A 22,700-nucleotide genomic window follows, 5' to 3' on the forward strand; every position below is an offset into this window, starting at 1 on the left:
AGTAACAAATGTGAATACTCGTTCAGAGTGAATTGTCGCCCCCCTCGTTGTGGTCCTTCTCTAAATGTTTGAGGAAAAAGTAGTAGTATGGTTGACTAGCTCTGGAAAACCCAAGGGGGGGGAGACATATACCCAGCCCTTGAGTTCCCAATTGAATGTACCGCATGGACTATAGCTGGATCAATGAACTATGATCCCGACCCTGTTTTAACGTTAATAATCCTTGCTTGTGATATGGTTGATGGAAACCTTAGGCAGGGCCGGATCCAGGTGACAAAAACACAGCCCCTGCCGAGGTACTGAACTTCCTCCCCAGTTATGCTCCATTGGAAAGTTTGAAGCGGAAATTGGAGGACGGAGGAAGTGTAGTCATGGTTGGAGTCAGTGTTCTTGAAAATACAGCTGGGTGCAACTTTCCTAAAACATCAAGTATATATTTTGTAATTGAAAAATTGTTTATTGCTTATACACACACACTTTACAAAAATATAAAACATGTTTCATGAGCTTAATATTAAAGACCCCAGAAATGTTCCATATGCACAGAAACATATTTATCTCAAATGTGTTTACATCCCTTGTTAGTGAGCATTTCTCCTGTGCCAAGATAATCCATCCACCTGACAGGTGTGGCAAATAAAGAAGTTGATTTAACAGCATGATCATTACACAGGTGCACCTTGTGCTGGGAATTAAAATTGCCGGTTGTCACACAACACAATGCCACAGATTTCTCAAGTTGAGGGAGTGTGCAATTAGCATGCTGACTGCAGGAATGTCCACTAGAGCTGCTGCAAAATTGTTTAATTCTCTACAACAACTTTGTTTTAGAGAATTTGGCAGTATGTCCAACCGGCCTTACAACCGCAAACCATGTGTAACCACGGCAGCCAGGGACCTGCACATCAGGCTTCTTCACCTGCGTGAACTTTTGAGGCCAGCCACCCAGACAGCTGATGAAACTGAGGACTATTACTGTCTGTAATAAAGCCCTTTGTGGGGAAAAACTCATTCTGATTAGCTGGGCCTGGCTCCCATGTGGGTGGGCCTGGGAGGGCATAGGCTGCGCCACTGCCCAGTCATGTGAAATCCATAGATTAGGGCCTAATGAATTTATTTCACTTGCCTGACTTCCTCATATGAACTCTAACTCCGTAAAATTGTTTAAATTGTTGCATGTTTTGTATCTATTTTTGTTCAGTATATGAAAGATACGCTCCAAATGTTTCCAAAACTGTATAACGTGTATTTGCATTTAGACAGAGCATTTGGCCCATCCAATGGCTCAATGTAATGGAATTGGAGTTATGAATAAGGGCTAATGGTTGGCTTGCTAGAAGAGATTGTATTATTATTATTTTGCTTTCATAAAATGTATACATAACAGTGCAGAAAGTAACATTAATTATACACATTGCAGAAATAACAAAACTATTTATGTACACATGTCCAATGTTTTATTTGCTTTGTTTTAATGAGCTCACAGCTGATCTGCAATCACACTCAAACAGCTGCATTGAAGCACCAGGCTCTATTCCAGGGGGTATTCAGCTCTTAACCTGCGAGGTCCGGAGCCTCCTGGTTTTCTGTTCTACCTGAATTAATTGCACTCACCTAAATCAGTCCTTAATTAGAGGTGAACAATGAAAAACATAGAACTGGCTTCGAGGTCCAGAGTTGAGTTTGAGGGCTCTATTCTGTCATGAAATCCATCAGCCCAGTAACAGAACTACCTGTATTGGGATTAACAGTGTCTTCCCAGAGGTGAGATACACTGCAAGTAGCAAGAGTGTCAGAATGATGTTGGAGTCACTCATCCTCCTCTTCTTCATCATCTGCCTCTTTTTTCAGGGTGCAGCTCAGTACTGACTTGCGGATCTCTGATCTCTCTGCTGCACAAGGAAAGACAAACAAAACAGCCACGGTATAGTTCGTTCAATTCTCAGTTCAATGTTTTGAAATCAAACGAGATGGTAATTGTACATGAATTACAAAAGCAGTGGGACATGCGTTACCTCTTTAAAAAGTATTTTTGTGGTAATGGTAGAAGTTTAAAAAGTTTTACTTTACCATTTAAAGTAAAGTCATTTTAAAGTATGTATGGTTTTGAAAATGTTTTATAGTAGTGGTATTGTCTGCAGTAGTAATGATGGTGACTGGTTATAGTTGAAAACATAGGTAGATGAAAAGTTAGGATAGCCCGAACATATGAAAGCTGATTTACTGTATCTAGCTTGAAATGGTTCAATAATTAATGTTGGAGTTATTTTACGCTAATTTATATAGTTATAGTTGATAAACTTAAACCATTTGAAGTTAATAGCCTGAGCATTTGAAATGTGGTTTGGTGTCCCTAGCTTGAACAGTTAAATTACTGTTGGGGAGTTATTTTATGCAAATGTCTTTAGTTCTAGTTTATAAGTTTTATTGAAGTAGATAGCCTGAATGTTTTAAAGTTGGTCTTGTAGCTTAATTGGCCAAGGAGCAGGGCCATTTTCAATTCCTACCTCTGCATTTCTTTGGTTCTCATTCAAACCTATGTTAATTTATGCACATTTTAAAATGGTTAGTTAAATTATAGTATCAAATCTTTTGACAAGCAATCTAAGTATGGTCAGTCAAAACATCTCAGCGTTGGTTTGGAGTTAATAGCTTAAGCGGTAAAAGATGAGATCTAGAATTATACTTTTTTACCATTCTAACGCATGGCCCTTTTTTGCCATTGAAACGCATTTGGTATCCATACCAACGGCTCCGTTTGGGCTGCTCGATAACGCAATATGTACGAGCTGTTAACTAACATTAGCTAGCTGCTTTTCATCACTCTAAACTGACAAACAGTTGGTAAAATATATTTTTGTTCAAACGACAGATTTGAATAGCAGAGAAGCAGAGTAATATTTCATAAACTGTAACTTTTTGTCTAAGGGTGCGTTCATAAATTCAACCTGGAGTGCCAGAGTGTGGTCAGTGCACTCTGGGCGTTAGTAAATTCAGAGCGTTTCACTCTCGGTGCGTTCAGCGCGCACACTGGACGCTCTGGCCGAGGAGTGGGGTTGATCCGAGGGTTCTGGGCACACAACGGCAGTCAAGCTAACTGGCTAACGTTGGCTAGCTACTTCCAGACACAAATGTGAGAATACCTCACTCTGACCATTTTACTCACCCTATTTTTAGGTTATCCAGAGTGTTGGTGACTAACTTAACTGCTGCTGGCAACAATTCAATCATGCTTTTTTAAACCTACTTTTACTGACACCAGCCATATTCAACGGGTGTTGAGCATTCGTTATTCTGTGCTCTGGCACACTCAGACGAGAATACTCTGACATCGGAGTAGATCGCCAGAGTGAATTTACGAACTAAACTGATCGCAAAGTGGTCAAATAAGCTGATGTGAAAAAAAAAAAAAAAAAAAAGTTATTGTTTACAGTGAATATTGGAAGTGATGTCACAATGAGGCGCTTTAGAAAGTTGAAAAAAAAGTCCCATTAAAGTGAATGAAGATGGACACAAAAACAGCAAAATTAAGTTTAAAAATATGAAAAAGTTACGCAAGCACACAATTCCAGATCTGTCTGCACATTTTAAAGTTTGAAAGGCATTTCTATCTTAAACAGTGTAAGAGGAGTATCATACAAAATAATAACAAAAAGTATATTTGCTTTGGAAGTCCCACCTAATTATAGCTTATCTGTAACCTGGTTGTTGCCTATTCAAAATTGACTAGATTACTAGGCATATTGTCTGCAATGAGAAAATCATGCATGGGTAAGGAACTGATGTACAAAAATAAAGCAGACCATTGCATACCTTCACTCTGACAGAGGGGGAGCATCCGGTGGAGCTGCTGAGTATTGTATCGGACCAGAAATTTCTGACATGTCCGGATCGTTCCTGCATAAAATGAAAATAAGTAGACATTGAATTTGCAGTTAGTTACCTTCAGTGCAAAATATATGTCTTTGTTAAGTTGATGACGGCACTAGAGCTGGTATATTTAAAACAAATTTTACACTTGAGTTTATAAATGTTAAATTGTAATTAGTATGCTTTGATTAACTGAACATACTTTTTCATATAAGCCCTCTTAGGCGGAAGACAAAACAGTTAAAATAAAAACAAGTTGGAAACCTGTCTTTTTTTAATGTGCAAATAAATACAAATAATGTATGCATGCGTGTCACTTTTACATCCCAAATATCAGCTACAACTTGTTCATGCAAAGGGAAGTTGGTCTGTCTTACCTCCCACATGCAAACAGTTCAGAAAACATGGCACTCTTTGCCCTCGGTTCTCTAGACTGGTGATGAATGGCAATGCAGACCAGATGAGTCTGTAGTGGCTCTTCCGGCAGCGCAGGAACACAATTCCAGTGTGGGCATTCAGATATTTCACTGAAAAATATAATTTATTCATTACTTTTATGAATTATCCTCTGCCTTTTACTTTATCCCCAGGTAATTTAAGTGACACATGGCCACAGCGCCCACCATGGATGGAAAGCAATTTGGGGTTAAATCAAATTGTATTTGTCAAGTGGTTCGTAAACAACAGGTGTAGACTGACAGTGAAATTCTTACAGGTCCTTTTCCAGAGACTCGAAATTGAGCTCAGGTGCATCCTGTTTCCATTGATCATCCTTGAGGATGTATCTACAACTTGATTGGAGTCCACCTGTGGTAAATTCAATTGATTGGACATTATTTGGAAAGGCACACCTGTCTATATAAAAAAAAAAATCCCACTGTTGTTAGTCCATGTCAGATCAAAAACCAAGCCATGAGGTCACAGGTAATGGCCTTTGAGCGACAGATCTGGGGAAGGGTAACAACACTTTTGTAGCATTCAAGGTGCCCAAGAAATGTGGCCTCCATTCTTGAACGGAAGAAGTTTGGAACAACCAAGACTCCCCCTAGAGATGACTGCCCAGCCAAAACTGGGCAATCTGGGGAGAAGGGCCTTGGTCAGGGAGATGACCAAGAGCCCAACTGTTCATCTGAAGATGGGAGAACCTTCCAGAAGGACAACCATCTCTGCAGCACTCCACCAAATCAGGCCTTTATGGTGGAGTGGCCAGACGGAAGCCACTCCGTAAAAGGCACATGACCACCTGCTTGGCGTTTGCCAAAAGCCTCCAAAAGCGTCCAAAAGGACCGACCATGAGAGATTCTCTGGTCTGATGAAACCCAGATTGAACCTTTTGGCCTGAATGCCAAGCTTCACATCTGGAGGAAACCTGGCACAATCCCTATGGTGACGCATGCTGGTGACAGCATCATGCTGTGGGGATGTTTATCAGCGGCAGGTACTGGGAGACTTCTCAGCATTGAGGGAAAGCTGAACTGCGCAGAGATCTTTGACAACCTGCTCAAAACCTCAGACTGGGGTGAAGGTTCACCTTCCAACAGAAAGACCCTACGCACACAGCCAAGACAACGCAGGAGTGGCTTCGGGACTTGTCTCTGAATGTCTGAGGCCCGGGCTCAAACATCTCTGGAGAGACCTGAAATTAGCTGTGCAGTGACTCTCCCCATCCAACCTGACAAGAGATTCAGAGGATCTGCAGAGAAGAATGTGAGAAACTACCCAAATACAGGTGCCAAGCTTTTAGTGTCATACCCAAGAAGACTAGGCTGTAATCGCTGCCAAAGGTGTTAAAACAAAGGTACTGAGTAAAGGTCTGAACTTTATGTAAATGTGATTTGTTTTTGTAATAAATTAACCATTTCTTCATCTGTTGTTGCTTTGTCATTATGGGGTACTGCATGGAGGGGATAAAAAAAAAGAAAGTTAAATCAATTTTGTGAAGGGGTCTGAATACTTTCTAAATGCACTGTGGAGGGGGGTAGGTAAAGTAACTATGCAACAGGATTGATATAGTAGCAGCAAACCTAAAAGTATAAGCCTAAAACTGTGTGCAAAGAGTCATTGCAGGTAGTCCGGGTAGCTTTTTTTTTTTTTGCCATTTATCAGTTATGGCTTGGATGTCGAAGCTGTTCAGGTTACTGGGTTAAGTGCTTTCCTCAAGGGCACAACTGCAGTGGTTCGTACCACCAGCATCTCCATAGCTGCACGTTGAGTTCCAATATCACTTATCTTATGTAGTGGGAAAAGTACCCAATTGTCATACTTGAGTAAAAGTATACATTTAATAGAAAGATACTCAGTAAAATTACTACCTGAGTAAATGTCAAAGTATTTGGTTGTAAATATACTTAAGTGTAAATAATTTCAAGTTAAGCAAAGCAGATGGCACCATTTTCTTGTTTTTAAAATGCACTGACAGCCAGGGGCACACTTCAACACTCAGACAATTTACAAATGATGCATGGGTTTAGTGAGTCAGCCAGCTCAGAGGCAGTAGGGATGACCTTATTCTCTTGAAGTGCATGAATTGGACAATTTTCTTGTTCTGCTAAGCATTGTAAATGTTACGAGTACTTTTGGGAGTCAAGGAAGCTAAAAAGTACATTCAGGAATGTAGAAGGAACAGTTAAAAAAAACTTTACGCCACTGTCAATGAACTAATCTGAAATGTTATTGTAACCCTAGTCTAGCATAGTGGACTGCAGGCCCTTTTCAAGTATATGCTATTGCATCATTAACGTTACTTTAAGTGATCAAATCACATTGCTTGGCTACACAAGTGGACTGATTCCCTTTATCAATACCTGAGAATCCGAGGCTGGACAGTGCAGCGCCATAGTCACCGTGCGCTCGAGCTACTGCTGCTTTTGTGGCGGTGTAGATGGCTCGGTCATCTAGCAGTGACAGATTGCGTCGATCTGATACGCAAACTTCACACAGCAAATATCTGCGAAGAAACGCGTTTGATCAGGAGGGGAGAACTTCATAATTGTACACATTAGCAACATGTAAATACGAGCTATTTTACCTGGATTTCAGTCGCACCATTTCGCTCAACACATGTCGATGTTTCTACTTCCGTGTTGGGTAATTTAACGAATGACAACTCGTGGTGGAGCTCAAGATTGATTGGCATCATGATAAACCAATCGCGATCTTTTACCAAAATAACTTTACTGCGCAGATGCAAACTCAGAGGAGCTCGAGTCCAGATTGTCGTGGCTAGAATGGATACAGTTTATGTCCTAACTGTTGTCCTACCCTAATTATCTTAACCTGCTACGAAAAGTCAAATCTGACAAAAAAATGTAGCCTATGCGGATGACAACACTATACACGTCAGCTACTACAGTGAATGAAATCACTGCAACACTTAAAGAGCTGCAGTTAGTTTCAAAATGGGTGGAAGGAACAATATATGCCATTTAGCAGACGCTTTTATCCAAAACGACTTACAGTCATGTGTGCATACATTCTACGTATGGGTGGTCCCGGGAATCGAACCCACTACCCTGGCGTTACAAGCGCCATGCTCTACCAACTGAGCTACAGAAGAACAAGTTAGTCTTACATATTTCAAAAAGTAAAAGCATTGTATTTGGGACAAATCGTAAACTAAAACCTAAACCTCAACTAAATATTGTAATAAATAATGTGGAAATTGAGCAAGTTAAGGTTACTAAATTGCTTGTAGTAACCCTGGATTGTAAACTGTCATGGTCAAAACATATTGATACAACAGTAGCTAAGATGGGTAGAAGTCTGTCAATGATAAAAGGCTGCTCTGCCTTTTTAACAACACTATCAACAAGGCAGATCACACCTGGACTACTGTTCAGGCATGTGGTCAAGCGCCACAAGGAGGACCTCAGAAAATTACAATTGGCTCAGAACAGGGCAGCACGGCTGGCCCTTAAATGTACACAGAGCACTAAACATTCATAATATGCATGTAAATCTTTCATGGCTCAAAGTGGAGGAAAGATTCACTTCTTGTTGACATGCTGAATGCACTGAGGTGTCTGTTTAAACTACTAACACACAGCTCGGACACCCATGCATAACCAACAAGACATGCCACTAGAGGTCTGTTCACAATCCCAAAGTCAAAAACAGACTATGGGACACGCACAGTACTGCTTAGAGCCATGGCTACACGGAACTCGATTCCACATCAGGCAACTGATGCAAGCAGTAGAATCAGATTTTTTTTAAATACACCTTATGTAACAGTGGGGACTGTGAAGAGACACACACACACACACAGGCACAGACACACTTTCACATGATAAGACACGTATACATGGATGTGGTATTGTAAATATGTGGTAGTAGGATAGTGGCCTGAGGGAACACACTTAATGTGTTGTGAAAAGTGTTCTGAAATGTAATATTTTTAAATGTATATAACTGCGTTAATGTTGCTGTACCCCTTGGAAGCAGCTAATGGGGATCCTTAATGAATACAAATATCCTTTCTAATCAAAACCAATCCAAACCCCTTTTACTTGGCTTCTGCCAACAGAATATATAACTACGGTAGTACTACTGACATTTTTACCTCTATATGCAATGTTTCCCCCTTTGACTGTATTATGAAACTGAGTTTAAGTTGTTGACATGTTTTTTCTTATTTTTCCTTTTCCCTCATTACCATTTATAACTCATAACAATTTCTTATTTGCCATCCCCATGGACAATTAAGTGTCAACAACTCAGAATAGATGTTTTTGCTAGCTGTTGGTTTCTCATGATTTGGTAGTCCAGGTGGAGTTCTTTGTCCACCACTTTTTTTCACACCAACTGTCAAAACTGGCGTTGAAGCCTATTTTGATTAAACTAGGTAAGTCAGTTAAGAACTAATTCTTATTTTACAATGACAGCCTACCCCGGCCAACCCTGGGCCAATTGTGCGCCGCCGTATGGGACTCCTGATTCCGGACGGTTGTGATACAGCCCAGGACATCACGTCTCTAGAACTGAGATGCAGTGCCTTAGACCGCTGCGCCACTCAGGAGCCCTAGCAAGTGAAGGTCTTTCTGTCAGCTGAGAGAAAAAAAACACCTGTTGCTTGAAAACTGGAGGTGAAAAAAACAGGGAAAACAACAAGCGAATCACACATACATAAGATACAAGACAATGAGATTTTTGCCACAGTTTAGGACTGTACCCTATTATGAACAACTTTTGTTTAATGCAACAAAAAAAAGAGAGAGAGTTTCACCAATTTAATAAGATTCAGTTTCAATAAAGGAAAAAAATGTGTTTACATTTCCAATAAACATGTGATTATATACAATATTTGCATCTTTACAAATCAATATCTTTCATACAAAACACAGCAACATAGATAATTTAATATATACAAGCATTTGCTGAAGTGCAAAGAACCCCTTGGGGTATAACATCTTAAAAATATATAGATTTTGCAATTTAAAAAAAAATGTTAGGTAGTGAACACATCACATCCACTGCCTTCACATAACAGTAATAAAAGTTGTTGCCCTCAGAAAAATAAATGCAGCTTCATAGACTTGAGGACATTCGAGACAACATGGAGATGGGGTTATGGAGCATCACAAGGTAAAATGTGATAGTGTGTACAATCCTGGTTTGTGTCATCTTTATCTGTAGGAGAAAGCAATGAATGGAGAGTGTAATAGGTGGACTCCATTGTGCTCACAAGATACCTCCACTCCCCCCCTGTCACAGTTCAGGGCAAGGCCTAACTCCACACTGGTCAGCAGGGGGCCCACCCCCTCCCCCCAGAGATCAACATTGGTATCCTGCAGAGACCATGGAGCTCCTGGCCTTTCTCGTGGGCCCCCACTTGAAAGCTCCCCCACTTTCCGCATGCCAACTAGGCTTGGCCCCCCTATGGCACCACCAGCTGCCTCCTGAAGACCTTGGAATAGGAACAGCAGATCAACTTGAAGCTCCAGAACGTTTTCCTTTGACAGCAAACTGTATCTGTGAAATAAAAAGGTGAAGAGTGGAGTCAGGACTGCAAAAATCGCTGAAGTTGGAGACTTATTTCCCTCACCAACTTTAAACATCTACTATCTGAGCAGCTAACCGATCGCTGCAGCTGTACATAGTCCACCTGTAAATAGCCCACCCAATTTGCCTACATCATCCCCATACTGCTTTTATTTATTTACTTTTATGCTCTTTTGCACACCAGTATCTCTAGTTGCACATGACCATCTGGTCATTTATCACTCCAGTGTTAATCTGCTAAATTGTAATTATTCGCTCCTATGGCCTATTTATTGCCTACCTCCTCATGCCTTTTGCACACAATGTATATAGACTCTTTTTTTCCTACTGTGTTATTGACTTGTTTATTGTTTACTCCATGTGTAACTCTGTGTTGTTGTCTGTTCACACTGCTATGCTTTATCTTGGCCAGGTCGCAGTTGTAAATGAGAACTTGTTCTCAACTGGCCTACCTGGTTAAATAAAGGTAAAATGAAAAATAAAATAAAAAAGGACCACAGTACTTTTACCTCATAATCACAACTTTCAGTTTCCATAGATATGGAATATAGTTATTTAAAAAGTTGAGGTAATACAGCTAAGTATGTGTATCATCATGTCAACTAGGACTCTTACCGTGTGGGAAGCTTGCGTTTTGCCATGTAGGAAAGGACAGGCTCAATGTTCAGGTGTTGAGGATTCAACACATAGAGATGAATCTCAGCTCTCATTACTGTCACTGACAGAACATCCTGACTGAGAAGGAACTCCATGTCTGTATCTAATGGGGGAGAGAAACATTATGTAAGGCCTACATGAAAGAAGTACCACTCAGAATGTGACTGTGGCCCCATTCCTCCTCACTATAATTAATGTTATCTTCTATAAAACCTAAGTATTAAAGGCACTTTGAATTTAGATTCTTTATTGTAGGTCTGTCTACACAGGCCTACTTATTTAGTCCAAGAGTAGGCACAATACATGGCTGATAATCTACTTCAAATGACTGGATTTAGATTCCTACCTCCACTGATACGACCCTGAATCCCCTTGACGCCTCTGCAATGGAAATGTAATTGACAGCAACGATAGACCCGTCTGACAAAACGGAATAGCGGTTGCTCTGGATAGACTGCACGCCGTAAACCTCTTTGGGGCATTGAAAGCACCCGAAGACGATGTTGCTGTGCCAAATCCATCGGGAGCGCGTTGGTTTCCATCCAAGGCACTGCCAACAGTGCGCAATGTTGCCGCTGTGTCGCCTCGCTCTCCCGTCGCCACCGTCTCAAGATATCTGTGTGTAAAGTCTTGTGTCCATCCTGAAAAGTGGATGACGTTGACAGTAACTCCTTAACCGCGCCACACTGTACTCCAATTAAATGAGTAGTCATAGATAGACACATTAAGGCAATCCAAAATAAGGCTGTAAAAGCCATGGTGGTGGGTTCGTAGTTGGAGTGCTCCACTAGAGTTGTACCAGCTCCGTCCAGTAGTACAGCGTTACTGAAAAGGACCGGTTATCTCCGTGGTTTAAGGGGTATGCCCTTACGCTGACAATGGCCGGGCATTCTGCCACTTAGAATTTTAATTCTGTTTCTCCACACCCTGTTTTTTTCGTGCCCCTAACCACCTAGTTGCACCCCACTGGCCCATAAAATGGGTTTGCATAATAAGGCACCCGGGAACACCTACTCCAGTCATTCAAATTCAGCTTCGCAACTAATGACCCTAATTACACTATATTTGGACCACCAAGAATGGTTTCATTTACAAGACAAACAAAAGGCACAGAAACCGAGATTACTTTCTATATGGATAGTGTTCGCACGTAGACAGTCCTGTATGTTATGAAGCTCCAAATGATCTTACATTTTATGTCAACTTACATTTTGTCATTGTTCCTCCACTTCACCCAAAACAATATAATTACCATGATAACAAGTGGGGTTGGTGTTCGTACTTGAGTGTTTATAAGATGCTGCGAGCGCCTCCATCTCTTGTTCCATTGAGCTACTATTCCTATTAATGATATGGCACTACAGGGACCAGTGGCCCCTGTAATTTAGAGTACAATGTGCAGCTCATTTAGACAATAGAGTTAATATACTAATTCACCCATTCATCAGTTGATATATTGTAAACAACCACATTAGAATACATGCATTTGAAATAGTTTACCTGGAAGAAAAATTGCTTGCCATAAGACCAAGATGTATTGACAAAAATATATTTTTCCAAGAATCACCCATTCATTTTTAGCAAACTGCAGTCTTTGCAAACAACCTCTTCGAATATTATTGGAACAGGACTGAAAATTGTCACATTGAGTGTATGCAATGGCTTTTGAGTTAACATAAACTCCATAAGGAAATCCAAGAGTACACAATAATTACATATCTGTAAATAAATACATATTTTTTGTCATTTATGTCATTTGTGGTTGGTGGTGAACGATTTAGTGGCAGCCGAGAGGATTAGTGATTAGGAAACCCAGCAGCCATGTCCTGAAGTTTGTACATTGAGTATTTGTTACACAAAACCACTTGTGTTCTGTACAAGCTCATGTGGTGTGTTGGAATTTCATAGTGCAAAATGTCTGCAGTCTTGACAAAGATCATGGCCCTCTGCACATTAACACAAAACAATGTAGAACTTGATCATCATTCTTGTAAATAGTTTATTTAACCAGCTAAGTCATTGAGAACATTCAGTTATACAATAATGACCTGACCAAGATAGGACAAGAACCATGCAGCAAAGCAAACAAGTGACGACATTTCAGATAAAGCAAAAATTTCTTAAACATTTCTTAAAAATGTTAATAACATACAACATCCTATAATTCTTTACAAAGTGCTTATATTAACTTGCAAAAAGGTTCAGTGTAAGTACTGTGTTGGAAATGAATTTAAAGAGTATCATATTCAGAGCAGTGACTGAGTAGAGAGTGAGTGCTGAGTAGTGCTGGTGGAACTCTCCTTGCTGTGGTCAGTCAGAGCAGGTTTACCCCATGTTTCATTAATCTGTGTCGGGCCTTGCTGGGCAGAGAGAAAGCACTGTCCTGGTGGTTAGGAATGCCAGAGTTTCTCACTGCTCCGCCTTTCTGCAGGAAGTACGTCTCCTGGGCCACACTGCGGGTCCCGTACACAGCTGCACCAGCGCTCCTGTGGTATAAACATTGTGTCTAAACATTATACATACAACTCAATGCCAAAACACTCAAGGATAATACAAACTGCATAATGATGGCCTCCGTTCTACTACCCCCCATTATCAGCCTTGAGGAGTAATGAATGGTGAGAGCCCCCTCAGTCACTGCTGGTCATACTGACCTGACAATAGCCTCCTGCAGAGCTTCAGTGTGAGAGAAATGCGAGTGGAGCAGCGATGTGGCTCTCACAAAGGAACACTCCTGGGCTCCCCCTGGCCTGCCAGACAGGTTGGCTGCAGGGACACACAGCAGTCTCTCGTTACAAATACCACACAAACATGAACGGCAATCAACCACGCAATAAAAAAGCCTGAGATCGTGTACAGGGTCCTAGTTGCTCAAATGTACTCCAAAATACCCATATCAGCTAACACAAAGTTCACACAAAACACCAGTCCCACAAAATGCCCCAAAACATCCCAATCAGCTACTGCAAAGCACTGAGCTTTCTACTCACTCTAGCACTAAGGTGAACACTGGGAAACTGAAAGACATGGTTCCATAGACAGAAATGGACAAAGAGAGAGGCAAAAGGTAAGAGTCAGGCAAAGGTGGAAGAAATAAGTATAGAATATACAGAGCGCTGAAAATATTCAAGCCTCACTTGTGAGCGTGTTCTGTATACAGTCAAAGTGTGCAAAGGTGTACGGTCCATGTGGGCTGGGAGCCCCCAGAGCAGTGGTCCTCAGATGTGCCTCCAGTCCGTTCAAAGATGCCAGGCTGCTGTGATACTGAGCAAACCACAGGGTGAGAGTAGACTAAATAACAAACTGCTGTAATAACATGTGGGGCAATAGTATATTTAAGCAATAAGGCACGGGGGGGTGGTATAGCCAATATACCACTGCTAAGGGCTGTTCTTAAACACGACGCAACGTGGAGTGCCTGGATACAGCCCTTAGCCAGTATATTGGCCATATACCACAAACCTCCAAAGTACCTTATTGCCATTATAAACTGGTTACCAATGTAATTAGAGCAGTAAAAATACATGTTTTGTCATACCCGTGGTGTATGGTATATATGGTCTGGCTGTATACATGGTCTGGCTATACCCGTGGTATATGGCTGCCAGCCAATCAGCATTCAGGGCTTGAACCACCCAGTTTATACATTTCATATTCTAACTTTTGAACACAGGTGGTGGCCCAGAAGGCAGAAACTATTGTGGAACACTCATGCATGAACAAACATTCATATCCCTCCCATATTCCCCAAAAGTTCCTCACCACTTCCTCCGTGGCTGCAGTGTTGTTGTGGAAGTCTGGCTCCACCAGTAGGGCCAGTACCAGCCCTCTCACCCTGTGCTGGTACAACGACATGGGGAGCAGAGGGGCCTCTGTAGAGTTCTCACCGGGCGAAGGGGAGTAGGGGGGCACATCACAAGTATCAGCCTGCAGTAAACCTTTACTCCCCTGTCCTTCCTTCTCCTTAAACACCTTAAACACATTTCCCATCCTCTGACTGCCAGGCTCTGGGGACTCCTGACCTCTGAACCGGAGGGCTACAGCTCTCTCTCCACTCAGTACAATACTACCTCCATTCTGTCCATTGATGTGATGCAGGTCCTTGTTTTGCATTGACCTGCCTCCTTCTGCAAGAGCCGATTCATCTCTCCCACCATCTATGCTGTTATAACTGTGGTCGTACGAACTTCCTGTGACACTCTCCTCCACCTCATGGTACAGCTTTCCATTGGACAAGTTATGACCAGAGGTCTCTGGAGCGACCTTGATTGGTGAAGGGCTGAGAGGGTCAGGAGTGTGAAATGAAGGACTTGGGCTAAATAGCGACTCATCAGGTATAGTTGACTGGGGAGTGGAGGGATAATGGAAGGATAGTGGCACGTAGTGGGTGGGGTCTGGGTCAAGCGGATCAGTGGTTGGTGTGTCAGATAGAGTTCTTGACAGGAGGCGGGACTTCCTAGGTCGGTTTGATTCCTTTGGAGTAGATTGGGTAGATTTGGATCTGCAGGACAGAGACAGGCTCAACAATGTATCCTCATATCAGTGTGGCAACCATTCAAAACGTGTCTAACCCCCACTTTCACTTGGCTTTGAGCTTACTGTATCAGGACGGAACACACAACTCACTCCAGTTAGAGTATTTACCAGAAAAGGATATCATTTATACAGTGGAGGGGGGTTTCTTTCAGAGGTGGGTGAAGTACCTGGATTCTCTGTCCACAGGAGCGGAGCGGAGATACTGTAGTTCAGTGGCGGTCAGGAACACAGTGGTGGAGGTCACTGGGCTAGATAGAGGAGTGCTGCCAGAAGAGCTGGAGGAACTCAGTCCATTGGGTCTCTGTTCCTAGAGCAATGTAGAAGCATAAGCAAAAATGTATGGCAAGGCCTGTAACTAAAACGGCCGACTTTGGGAAGAAAAAATAAATAGTATAACTTGGCGCAGGAAGAAATGGCAGCAGTTTTACGGGCGCCCAACCAACTGTGCTATTACGTGTTTTTTCCCGCGTTATTTTTAACTTATTTTGTACATGTTTCTGCAACGTATCGTACGGTACAAAATAACTTCAGGATTTTTTTCTTCAACAAGCAGGACGCACAAGGACATACTCCGAACACCTGACAAGCAAACATCCCAGTTATTGGCAAGAGGAAGAGACGAAGGTACAGAGGACACAGAGCGGTGTGCCTCGTGAGGATCCGCAGAAGGCGAGTTGGAAAGCTGCTGTTACCGTCAATATTACTCGCAAACGTGAAATCATTGGACAATAAATTAGACGAGGTACGATCACGAATATCCTACCAACGGGACAGCAAAAACTGTAATATTCTTATGTTTCACAGAATCGTGGCTGAATGATGACATGGATATTCTGCTAGCGGGATATACGCTGCACCGGCAAGATAGAACAGCACACTCCAGTAAGACGAGGGGGGGGGGGCTGTGCATATCTGTTAACAACAGCTAGAGCACGAAATGGAAGGAAGTCTCAAGTATTTTGTGATACAAAGAATCCCACACTATTTGCGTAGAGTTTTCAGCTATACTTTTCGTGGCTGTTTATTTACCACCACAGACGGATGCTGGCACCAAAGGCCGTACTCAATCAGCTGTATAAGGAAATAAGCAAACAGGAAATCGCTCACCCAGAGGCGGCGCTCCTGGTGGCCGGAGACTTTAATGCAGGGAAAGTTAAATCAGTTCTACCTAATTTCTATCAACATGTTAAATGTGCAACCAGGGGGGATTTTTTTTTCTAGATCACCTGTATTCCACACATAGAGATGCGTACAAAGCTCTCCCTCCAACTGGTAAATCCGACCACAATTCTATCCTGATTCCTGCGTACAAGCAAAAATTAAAGCAGGAAGCACCAGTGACTAGGTCTACAAAAAAGTGGTCAGATGATGCAGATGCTAAACTACAGGACTGTTTGTTTTGCTATCACAGACTGGAACATGTTCCAGGATTCTTCCAATGGTATTGAGGAGTACACCACATCAGTCACTGGCTTTATCAATAAGTGCATCGGGGACGTTGTCCCCACAGTGACTGTACATACATACCCCAGAAGCCATGGATAACAGGCAACATTCGGACTGAGCTAAAGGGTAGATCTGCCGCTTTCAAGGTGCGGGACTCTAACCCGGAAGCTTATAAGAAATCCTGCTATGCCCTGCGACGAACCATCAAACAGGCAAAGCGTCAATACAGGACTAAGATTGAATCGTACTACACCGGCTCTGAAGCTCAACTTATGTGGCAGGGCTTGCAAACTATTACAGACTACAAAGGGAAGCACAGCCACGAGCTGCCAAGTGACACGAGCCCACTAGATGAGCTAAATCACTTTTATGCTCGCTTCGAGGCAAGCAACACTAAGGCATGCATGAGAGCATCAGCTGTTCCGAACGAATGTGTGATCACGCTCTCCATATCAAACGTGAGAAAGACCTTTAAACAGGTCAACATACATAAGGCTGCAGGGCCAGAAGGATTTCCAGGACGTGTGCTCCGGAGCATGTGCTGAACCACTGGCAGGCGTCTTCACTGACATTTTCAACATGTCCCCTGACTGAGTCTGTAAAACCAACATGTTTCAAGCAGACCAACATAGTCCCTGTGCCCACGAACACGAAGGCAACCTGCCTAAATGACTACTGACCCGTAGCACTCATGTCCGTAAGCATGAAGTGATTTGAAAGGCTGGTAATGGTCCAATTTGTAAGTCGCTCTGGATAAGAGCGTCTGCTAAATGACTTAAATGTAAATGTAATGGCACACATCAACATAACATTATCCCAGAAACCCTAGACCCACTCCAATTTGCATACCGCCAAAACAGATCCACGGATGATGCAATCTCTATTGCACTCCACACTGCCCTTTCCCACCTGGACAAAAGGAACACCTACGTGAGAATGCTACTCATTGACTACAGCTCAGCGTTCAACACCATAATACCCTCAAAGTTCATCACTAAGCTAAAGATCCTGGGGCTAAACACCTCAATCTACAACTGGATCCTGGACCAACTGACGGGCCGCCCCCAGGTGGTAAGGGTAGGATAGACTCACATCTGCCACGCTAATCCTCAACACTAGAGCCCCTCAGGGGTGCGTGCTCAATCCCCTCCTGTAGTCCCTGTTCACCCACAACTGCACGGCCAGGCACGACTCAAACACCATCATTAAGTTTGCAGACGACACAACAGTGGTGGGCCTGATCACCAACAACGACGAGACAGTCTATAGGGAAGAGGTCAGAGACCTGGCCGGGTGGTGCCAGAATAATAACCTATCCCTCAACGTAACCAAGACTAAGGAGATGATTGTGGAGTACAGGAAAAGGAGGACTGAGCACGCCCCCATTCTCATGGACAGGGCTGTAGTGGAGCAGGTTGAGAGCTTGAAGGTGTCCACATCACCAACAAACTAGAATTGTCCAAACACACCAAGACAGTCGTGAGTAGAGGGCACAACAGTCTATTCCCCCCCCAGAAAACTAAAAAGATTTGGCATGGGCCCTCAGATCCTCAAAAGGTTCTACAGCTGCAACATCGAGAGCATCCTGACTGGTTGCATCACTGCCTGTTATTGCAACTGCTCGGCCTCCGACCGCAAGGCACTACAGATGGTAGTGCGAACGGCCCAGCACATCACTAGGGCTAAGCTGCCTGCCATCCAGGACCTCTACACCAGGTGGTGTCAGTGGAAGGCCCTAAAACCTGTCAAAGAACCCACCCATAGACTTTTCTCTCTACTACCGCATGGCAAACAGTACCGGAGTGCCAAGTCTAGGACCAAAAGGCTTCTCAACAGTTTTTACCCCCAAGCCATAAGACTCGCTACTGTATAAAGCCTCGCTACTGTTATTTTTCACTGTCTTTTTACTGTTGGTTTAATTCTTTACTTACCTATTGTTCACCTAATGCCTTTTCCCCCCAAAATTGCACTGTTGGTTAGAGCCTCTAAGTATGCATTTCACTGTAAGGTCTACACCGGTTGTATTCGGCGCACGTGACAAATACATTTTGATTTGCATTAAGATATTGATGAATAATACAACAACCCAACAAATTAAGACGATCACAAGATAAAATAGAAATCTCAAATGAGAGAAGCACCTAAATTATCAGCCATTGTCATATACCTGCTTGTATGTTTCCATTTCATGAACCATGACTTTCACTGTGAGATCAGGAGGCATCTGTGTGCTGACAACCCTGTGGAGCAAAGACAGGTTTATATACACACAGTTCGTGTCTGGTTCTAATCTGTGGTTAACTACTCCAGCACTTTGCTGCAGCAAAGGTCAGACAGTTTACCTGCCACAGTAGAGTACACAACCAGCTAACACAAGGGGGCAGCGTTGACAGGCCTGCAGAATGAGGGCAGCCTTGAGTAGGAGAAGTGGGTCAATCTGAGAATCAAAACAAGGAGACAATTGCCAGGCTAGAAGTAAATCAACTTAAAAGATCAATGAAATAGATAGTAATTGTAACAGCGCCTTACATAAAATAAGGAATCATATAATATTACCTGAGGTAGCAAACCCTACCGACATCATGCCCAACAGACGACTTATTACTTACATGTGTAGAGTCAATGGTGCTCAAGACACTGAAGATGTGGTGGAGTTCAGTGGCACCTCCTTGTAAGTGGGAGAGGTACTGGGTCCATCGAACAGCTAAATCTTCCTGACTGTAGATCTAAATGAAAGGCATTAGCAAAAAACAACGCACATCTATGTGAAGTGAGGACATGATATGGATATGACAGATTCCTGTACAGAGCTAAGATAAGGGTTAGTGATGTGCAGTTCACAAACTAATCGTTTATTTTTTAGCGCCTCTTTTTACTGACTGGAGAGTCAGGATTAGTTTTTCCTGAGATTCATTCATTGGAGTCTTTCATTTGATCAGCTGGCCGCAATGAGTCCTACAACAAGACCGATAAAGCTCCTCTGAGATGTGATCCGACCACCATATATAGGCATACGCAAAAGGAAAATAGATCATGCTGTAGGCAGCATAGAGAACAAAATGTTTATTATAACTGATAATTGATTGAATTCATTCTTGCACCATGCAATGAATTGATTAAACGTTACGAAGGACACAGCTTGGAACAGCTATAGAACCAACACTCGAAAACAAATAGTTTGGAGGGCTGCAGTTCGAACGATATTGTGCTTATCAGGCATACGGCAGTCAAGCAATGCTTTCCGCAAAGAGTAGTTCAGAATCTAGACCCGGTTGCGGCCACAAGTTTCAAACCTGGTTTCAAACATTTGAAAAAAATAAGCGTATTTTTATTCCTAGCAATCAACAAATGTACATTGTTTAAAACCTCTTTAGGATCAGACACTTTTTTGTCTAAATTTTCTCCTAAAATTACATACCCAAATCTAACTGCCTGTAGCTCAGGACCTGAAGCAAAGATGCATATTCTTGATACCATTTGAACGAAAACACTGAAGTTTGTAGAAATGTGAAATGAATGTAGGAGAATAAGACATTAGATCTTGTTAAAGAGAATACAAAGAAAAAAAACATGCATTTTTTTTAGTTCCATCATCTTTGAAATGCAAGAGAAAGGCCAATATGTAATATTCCAGGTTAGGTGTAATTTCGATTTTGGCCACTAGATGGAGGCAGTGTATGTGCAAAGTTTTAGACTCTTCAATGAACCATTGCATTCTGTTCAAAATGTTGTATAAAGACTGCCCAAATGTGCATAATTGGTTTATTAATACATTTTGAAGTTCATAACCGTGCAATCCCCTCAAACAATCGCATGGTATTCTTTCACTGTAATAGGTACAGTAACTTGGACAGTGCAGTTAGCTTAAAGTTCTTGTTAATCTTTCTGCCAATACAGGATATGTCTGTGTCCTGGGAAATTTCTTGTTCCTTACAACCTCATGCTAATCACATTAGCCTACGTTGGCTCAACCGTCCCACGGGGGACACCGATCCCTTAGAGGTTAAAGCACACTTTTACATGTTTGTCACAAATGACAGCTCCAATAAGCATCCTATGGTGAACCACATGCAGGGCCGGCTCTAGCATTCTAGGGGCCCTAAGCGAGATTGGGTTGTGGGAGACTCCCGACCTTGCGGAAAAAATGTTAGTGGACCCCCTCCTAAACTGTGATTATTTTAGTTAAAGTTAATTTACTGCAATTCTACATATTTTGTAATGATTTGTGCAATGTTAATATGATATCGGAGTGAGAATGACTAACAAATCAACAGGAGGGGCGGCGCTGGAGGTCACATCTCATTCACCAGAGGGCACGCAGGATCCCTCCCTACCAGGGAAAGAAACTGAAAACTCATGATTCTACAAGCCTCTCGTTCACATGTCTTCAGGGCCGGTTCCAGGCATAAGCAACATAAGAGGTCGCTTAGGGCCACCGTGTGAACCTGCCCTGATGACATGTGAACGAGAGGCTTGACTCAGTTTATCTTTCCCTGGTAGGGGTCCTGCGTGCTCTGGGCATTACAGACTCAAATTAACAAAATTAGTCTTAAGATTGGTTCTTTTGACTGAACAAATTGAAAAGACCAGTCAGTAAAAATACGCAAACTTCCCATCACTATGAAGTGTTAGAGATGACTGTACCTGGTAGCTCTGGCGGATAGGGCCGTTATAGAAACTAAAGAGATTTATCAGCTGATCCAGGAAGTCACATATACTGACGTCTGGTATTTCCACTGAACAGCTTAAGGCCTGAGGGAGGGCAACATGGATAGTTATTATGACATATACACAGGGGATTGAGACAAAAACAAAAACTGGTTTAGGGGACGAACTGTCTCATTACAGTAGTCTATCCATCTGAGATATCGGTGAATGTTTCAATAAGATAAATCAGGTTTTGCTCAAACATCTGAAGATAAGTTATAGACTTAGTGCATAGTTGTCATATGACAATGATCTGGTGTGGTTCCAGGCTACGGTGCAAATAACCTCGGGCGGAAGTGTCGTAACGAGATTATGGCTTAACTCACCCACAAAAAGTTGTCTTTCATGCGGATGGCGAACTTGCTCCGCCGTAGCCTGAGCAGACGTACAGGGGAGGAGGAGAGCTCAGAGACACAGCGGCTCACGCCTGCCAGCTGTCCACACAGCAGCTCCTGCTTATCCAGAGGTGTCTGGAAGAAATACAAGGCAAATAACCATCATTCAATGGACTCATCCAATTGGTAGGGGAGCATTACTGCAATCAAGTAATCAGTCTTAATTCACAGTATCAATAATCTCATTGAGGGAACACATACAAACTTGACATCCCTACCTCTTCAGGATAGAAGTAGCAGATGCCAGCTCTTGTAGGGTCACCCTCACCCTTGACCTTTGATCCATCATACAGGAAGAAGTTAATGCATCTGCAAATCACCAAGAAATCTGATTGAGTGAAAATAACCAAACAAACATTAGAAAACCAAGTAAGGACTATTGAATAGCAGAAAAAAATGGATAGGAATTCAATAGAATAATATAACCTCAGATCAGAGGTGACAGTCCCACCTTCTTGAGTCAGGCACAATGATCTCAGCCATAGCTGCCATTAATTGTTCTGTCCTCACCTTTATAAAGACCGTGATTAATAAAACAAGTGCATTCATTACGTGAATGTTATATCCTAGCTAGGTACAATGCAGATAACTCGGCCTATTGTTTTTCATTTTGATAGGACATGCCTTCGCTATTGAACCAACTGGTGGCAATTACCGACTGCATGATTAGAAATCGTAAGACCACACATTGAACAGAATTGCCCAAAGTACTTCTACGAGCATGTAACGTTAATTTCACAAATCAAGTTATGTCTCGCGGACTACCAGCTGGCTGGCATTTAGCTTACCAAATTCGTCAAGCCGCTTCCAAATGATGTTGACGCAGTCTTCCTCCAGGTCCTTCAAGGTAATACATGTAAAGTCGCCATCTCAGTCGAACAATACCTTCAAATTTCCTACCTTTACTTTGCCAAACTTCACTCCTTTGTTTCAGACCATTTAACAGACTCAATTTAAAACAGAGTAACTAACATTAGCTACTCGCTTGCTAGAGGAATGCGAGTCACAAGAAGTTAGTCATGTGAAAGAAGGGGAAGCAAATAGTGTCAAACAGTGCGTTGCTCTGAAACACGAATTTCTAAACTCCTT

General features: G+C 42.4%; 3 protein-coding genes across 7 annotated transcripts; all 3 read right to left on the reverse strand.

Annotated features, from left to right (window-relative positions):
- Positions 1–434: 434 nt before the first annotated feature.
- Positions 435–7,012, reverse strand: pop5 (POP5 homolog, ribonuclease P/MRP subunit). 2 transcript variants are annotated; one of them, XM_035735810.2, is made up of 5 exons: positions 6,899–7,012; positions 6,675–6,817; positions 4,248–4,397; positions 3,814–3,897; positions 435–1,892 (listed from the first exon to the last, which is right to left on the reverse strand). In XM_035735810.2, exons 1-5 carry the CDS (start codon positions 6,916–6,918, stop codon positions 1,810–1,812), a joined length of 480 nt encoding a protein of 159 aa, XP_035591703.1. In that variant the 5' UTR covers positions 6,919–7,012; the 3' UTR covers positions 435–1,809. The 2 variants fall into 2 exon arrangements, with proteins under 2 accessions (XP_035591703.1, XP_052334653.1); XM_052478693.1 differs by lacking the exons at positions 6,675–6,817; positions 6,899–7,012 and adding an exon at positions 4,584–5,803.
- Positions 7,013–9,083: 2,071 nt separating this feature from the next.
- On the reverse strand, positions 9,084–11,459 carry LOC118357915 (uncharacterized). The gene is made up of 3 exons (XM_035735224.2): positions 10,874–11,459; positions 10,486–10,630; positions 9,084–9,840 (listed from the first exon to the last, which is right to left on the reverse strand). The coding sequence occupies exons 1-3, from the start codon at positions 11,283–11,285 to the stop codon at positions 9,495–9,497; spliced, it is 903 nt and encodes a 300-aa protein (XP_035591117.1). The 5' UTR covers positions 11,286–11,459; the 3' UTR covers positions 9,084–9,494.
- A 1,047-nt stretch (positions 11,460–12,506) lies between these two features.
- On the reverse strand, positions 12,507–22,671 carry LOC118358233 (BLOC-3 complex member HPS4-like). 4 transcript variants are annotated; one of them, XM_035735812.2, is made up of 13 exons: positions 22,400–22,671; positions 22,063–22,121; positions 21,830–21,920; positions 21,543–21,686; positions 21,154–21,261; positions 19,119–19,235; positions 18,852–18,946; positions 18,677–18,749; positions 15,231–15,364; positions 14,290–15,028; positions 13,665–13,791; positions 13,182–13,293; positions 12,507–13,013 (listed from the first exon to the last, which is right to left on the reverse strand). In XM_035735812.2, exons 2-13 carry the CDS (start codon positions 22,101–22,103, stop codon positions 12,842–12,844), a joined length of 1,953 nt encoding a protein of 650 aa, XP_035591705.1. In that variant the 5' UTR covers positions 22,104–22,121; positions 22,400–22,671; the 3' UTR covers positions 12,507–12,841. The 4 variants fall into 4 exon arrangements, with proteins under 4 accessions (XP_035591705.1, XP_035591704.1, XP_035591708.1 ...); XM_035735811.2 differs by having other exon boundaries at positions 15,231–15,370; XM_035735815.2 differs by having other exon boundaries at positions 15,231–15,370; positions 22,038–22,121.
- Positions 22,672–22,700: the final 29 nt, after the last annotated feature.

This window comes from Oncorhynchus keta, chromosome 25 (genome assembly GCF_023373465.1).
Source record: "Oncorhynchus keta strain PuntledgeMale-10-30-2019 chromosome 25, Oket_V2, whole genome shotgun sequence".
Classification (NCBI taxonomy): domain Eukaryota; kingdom Metazoa; phylum Chordata; class Actinopteri; order Salmoniformes; family Salmonidae; genus Oncorhynchus; species Oncorhynchus keta.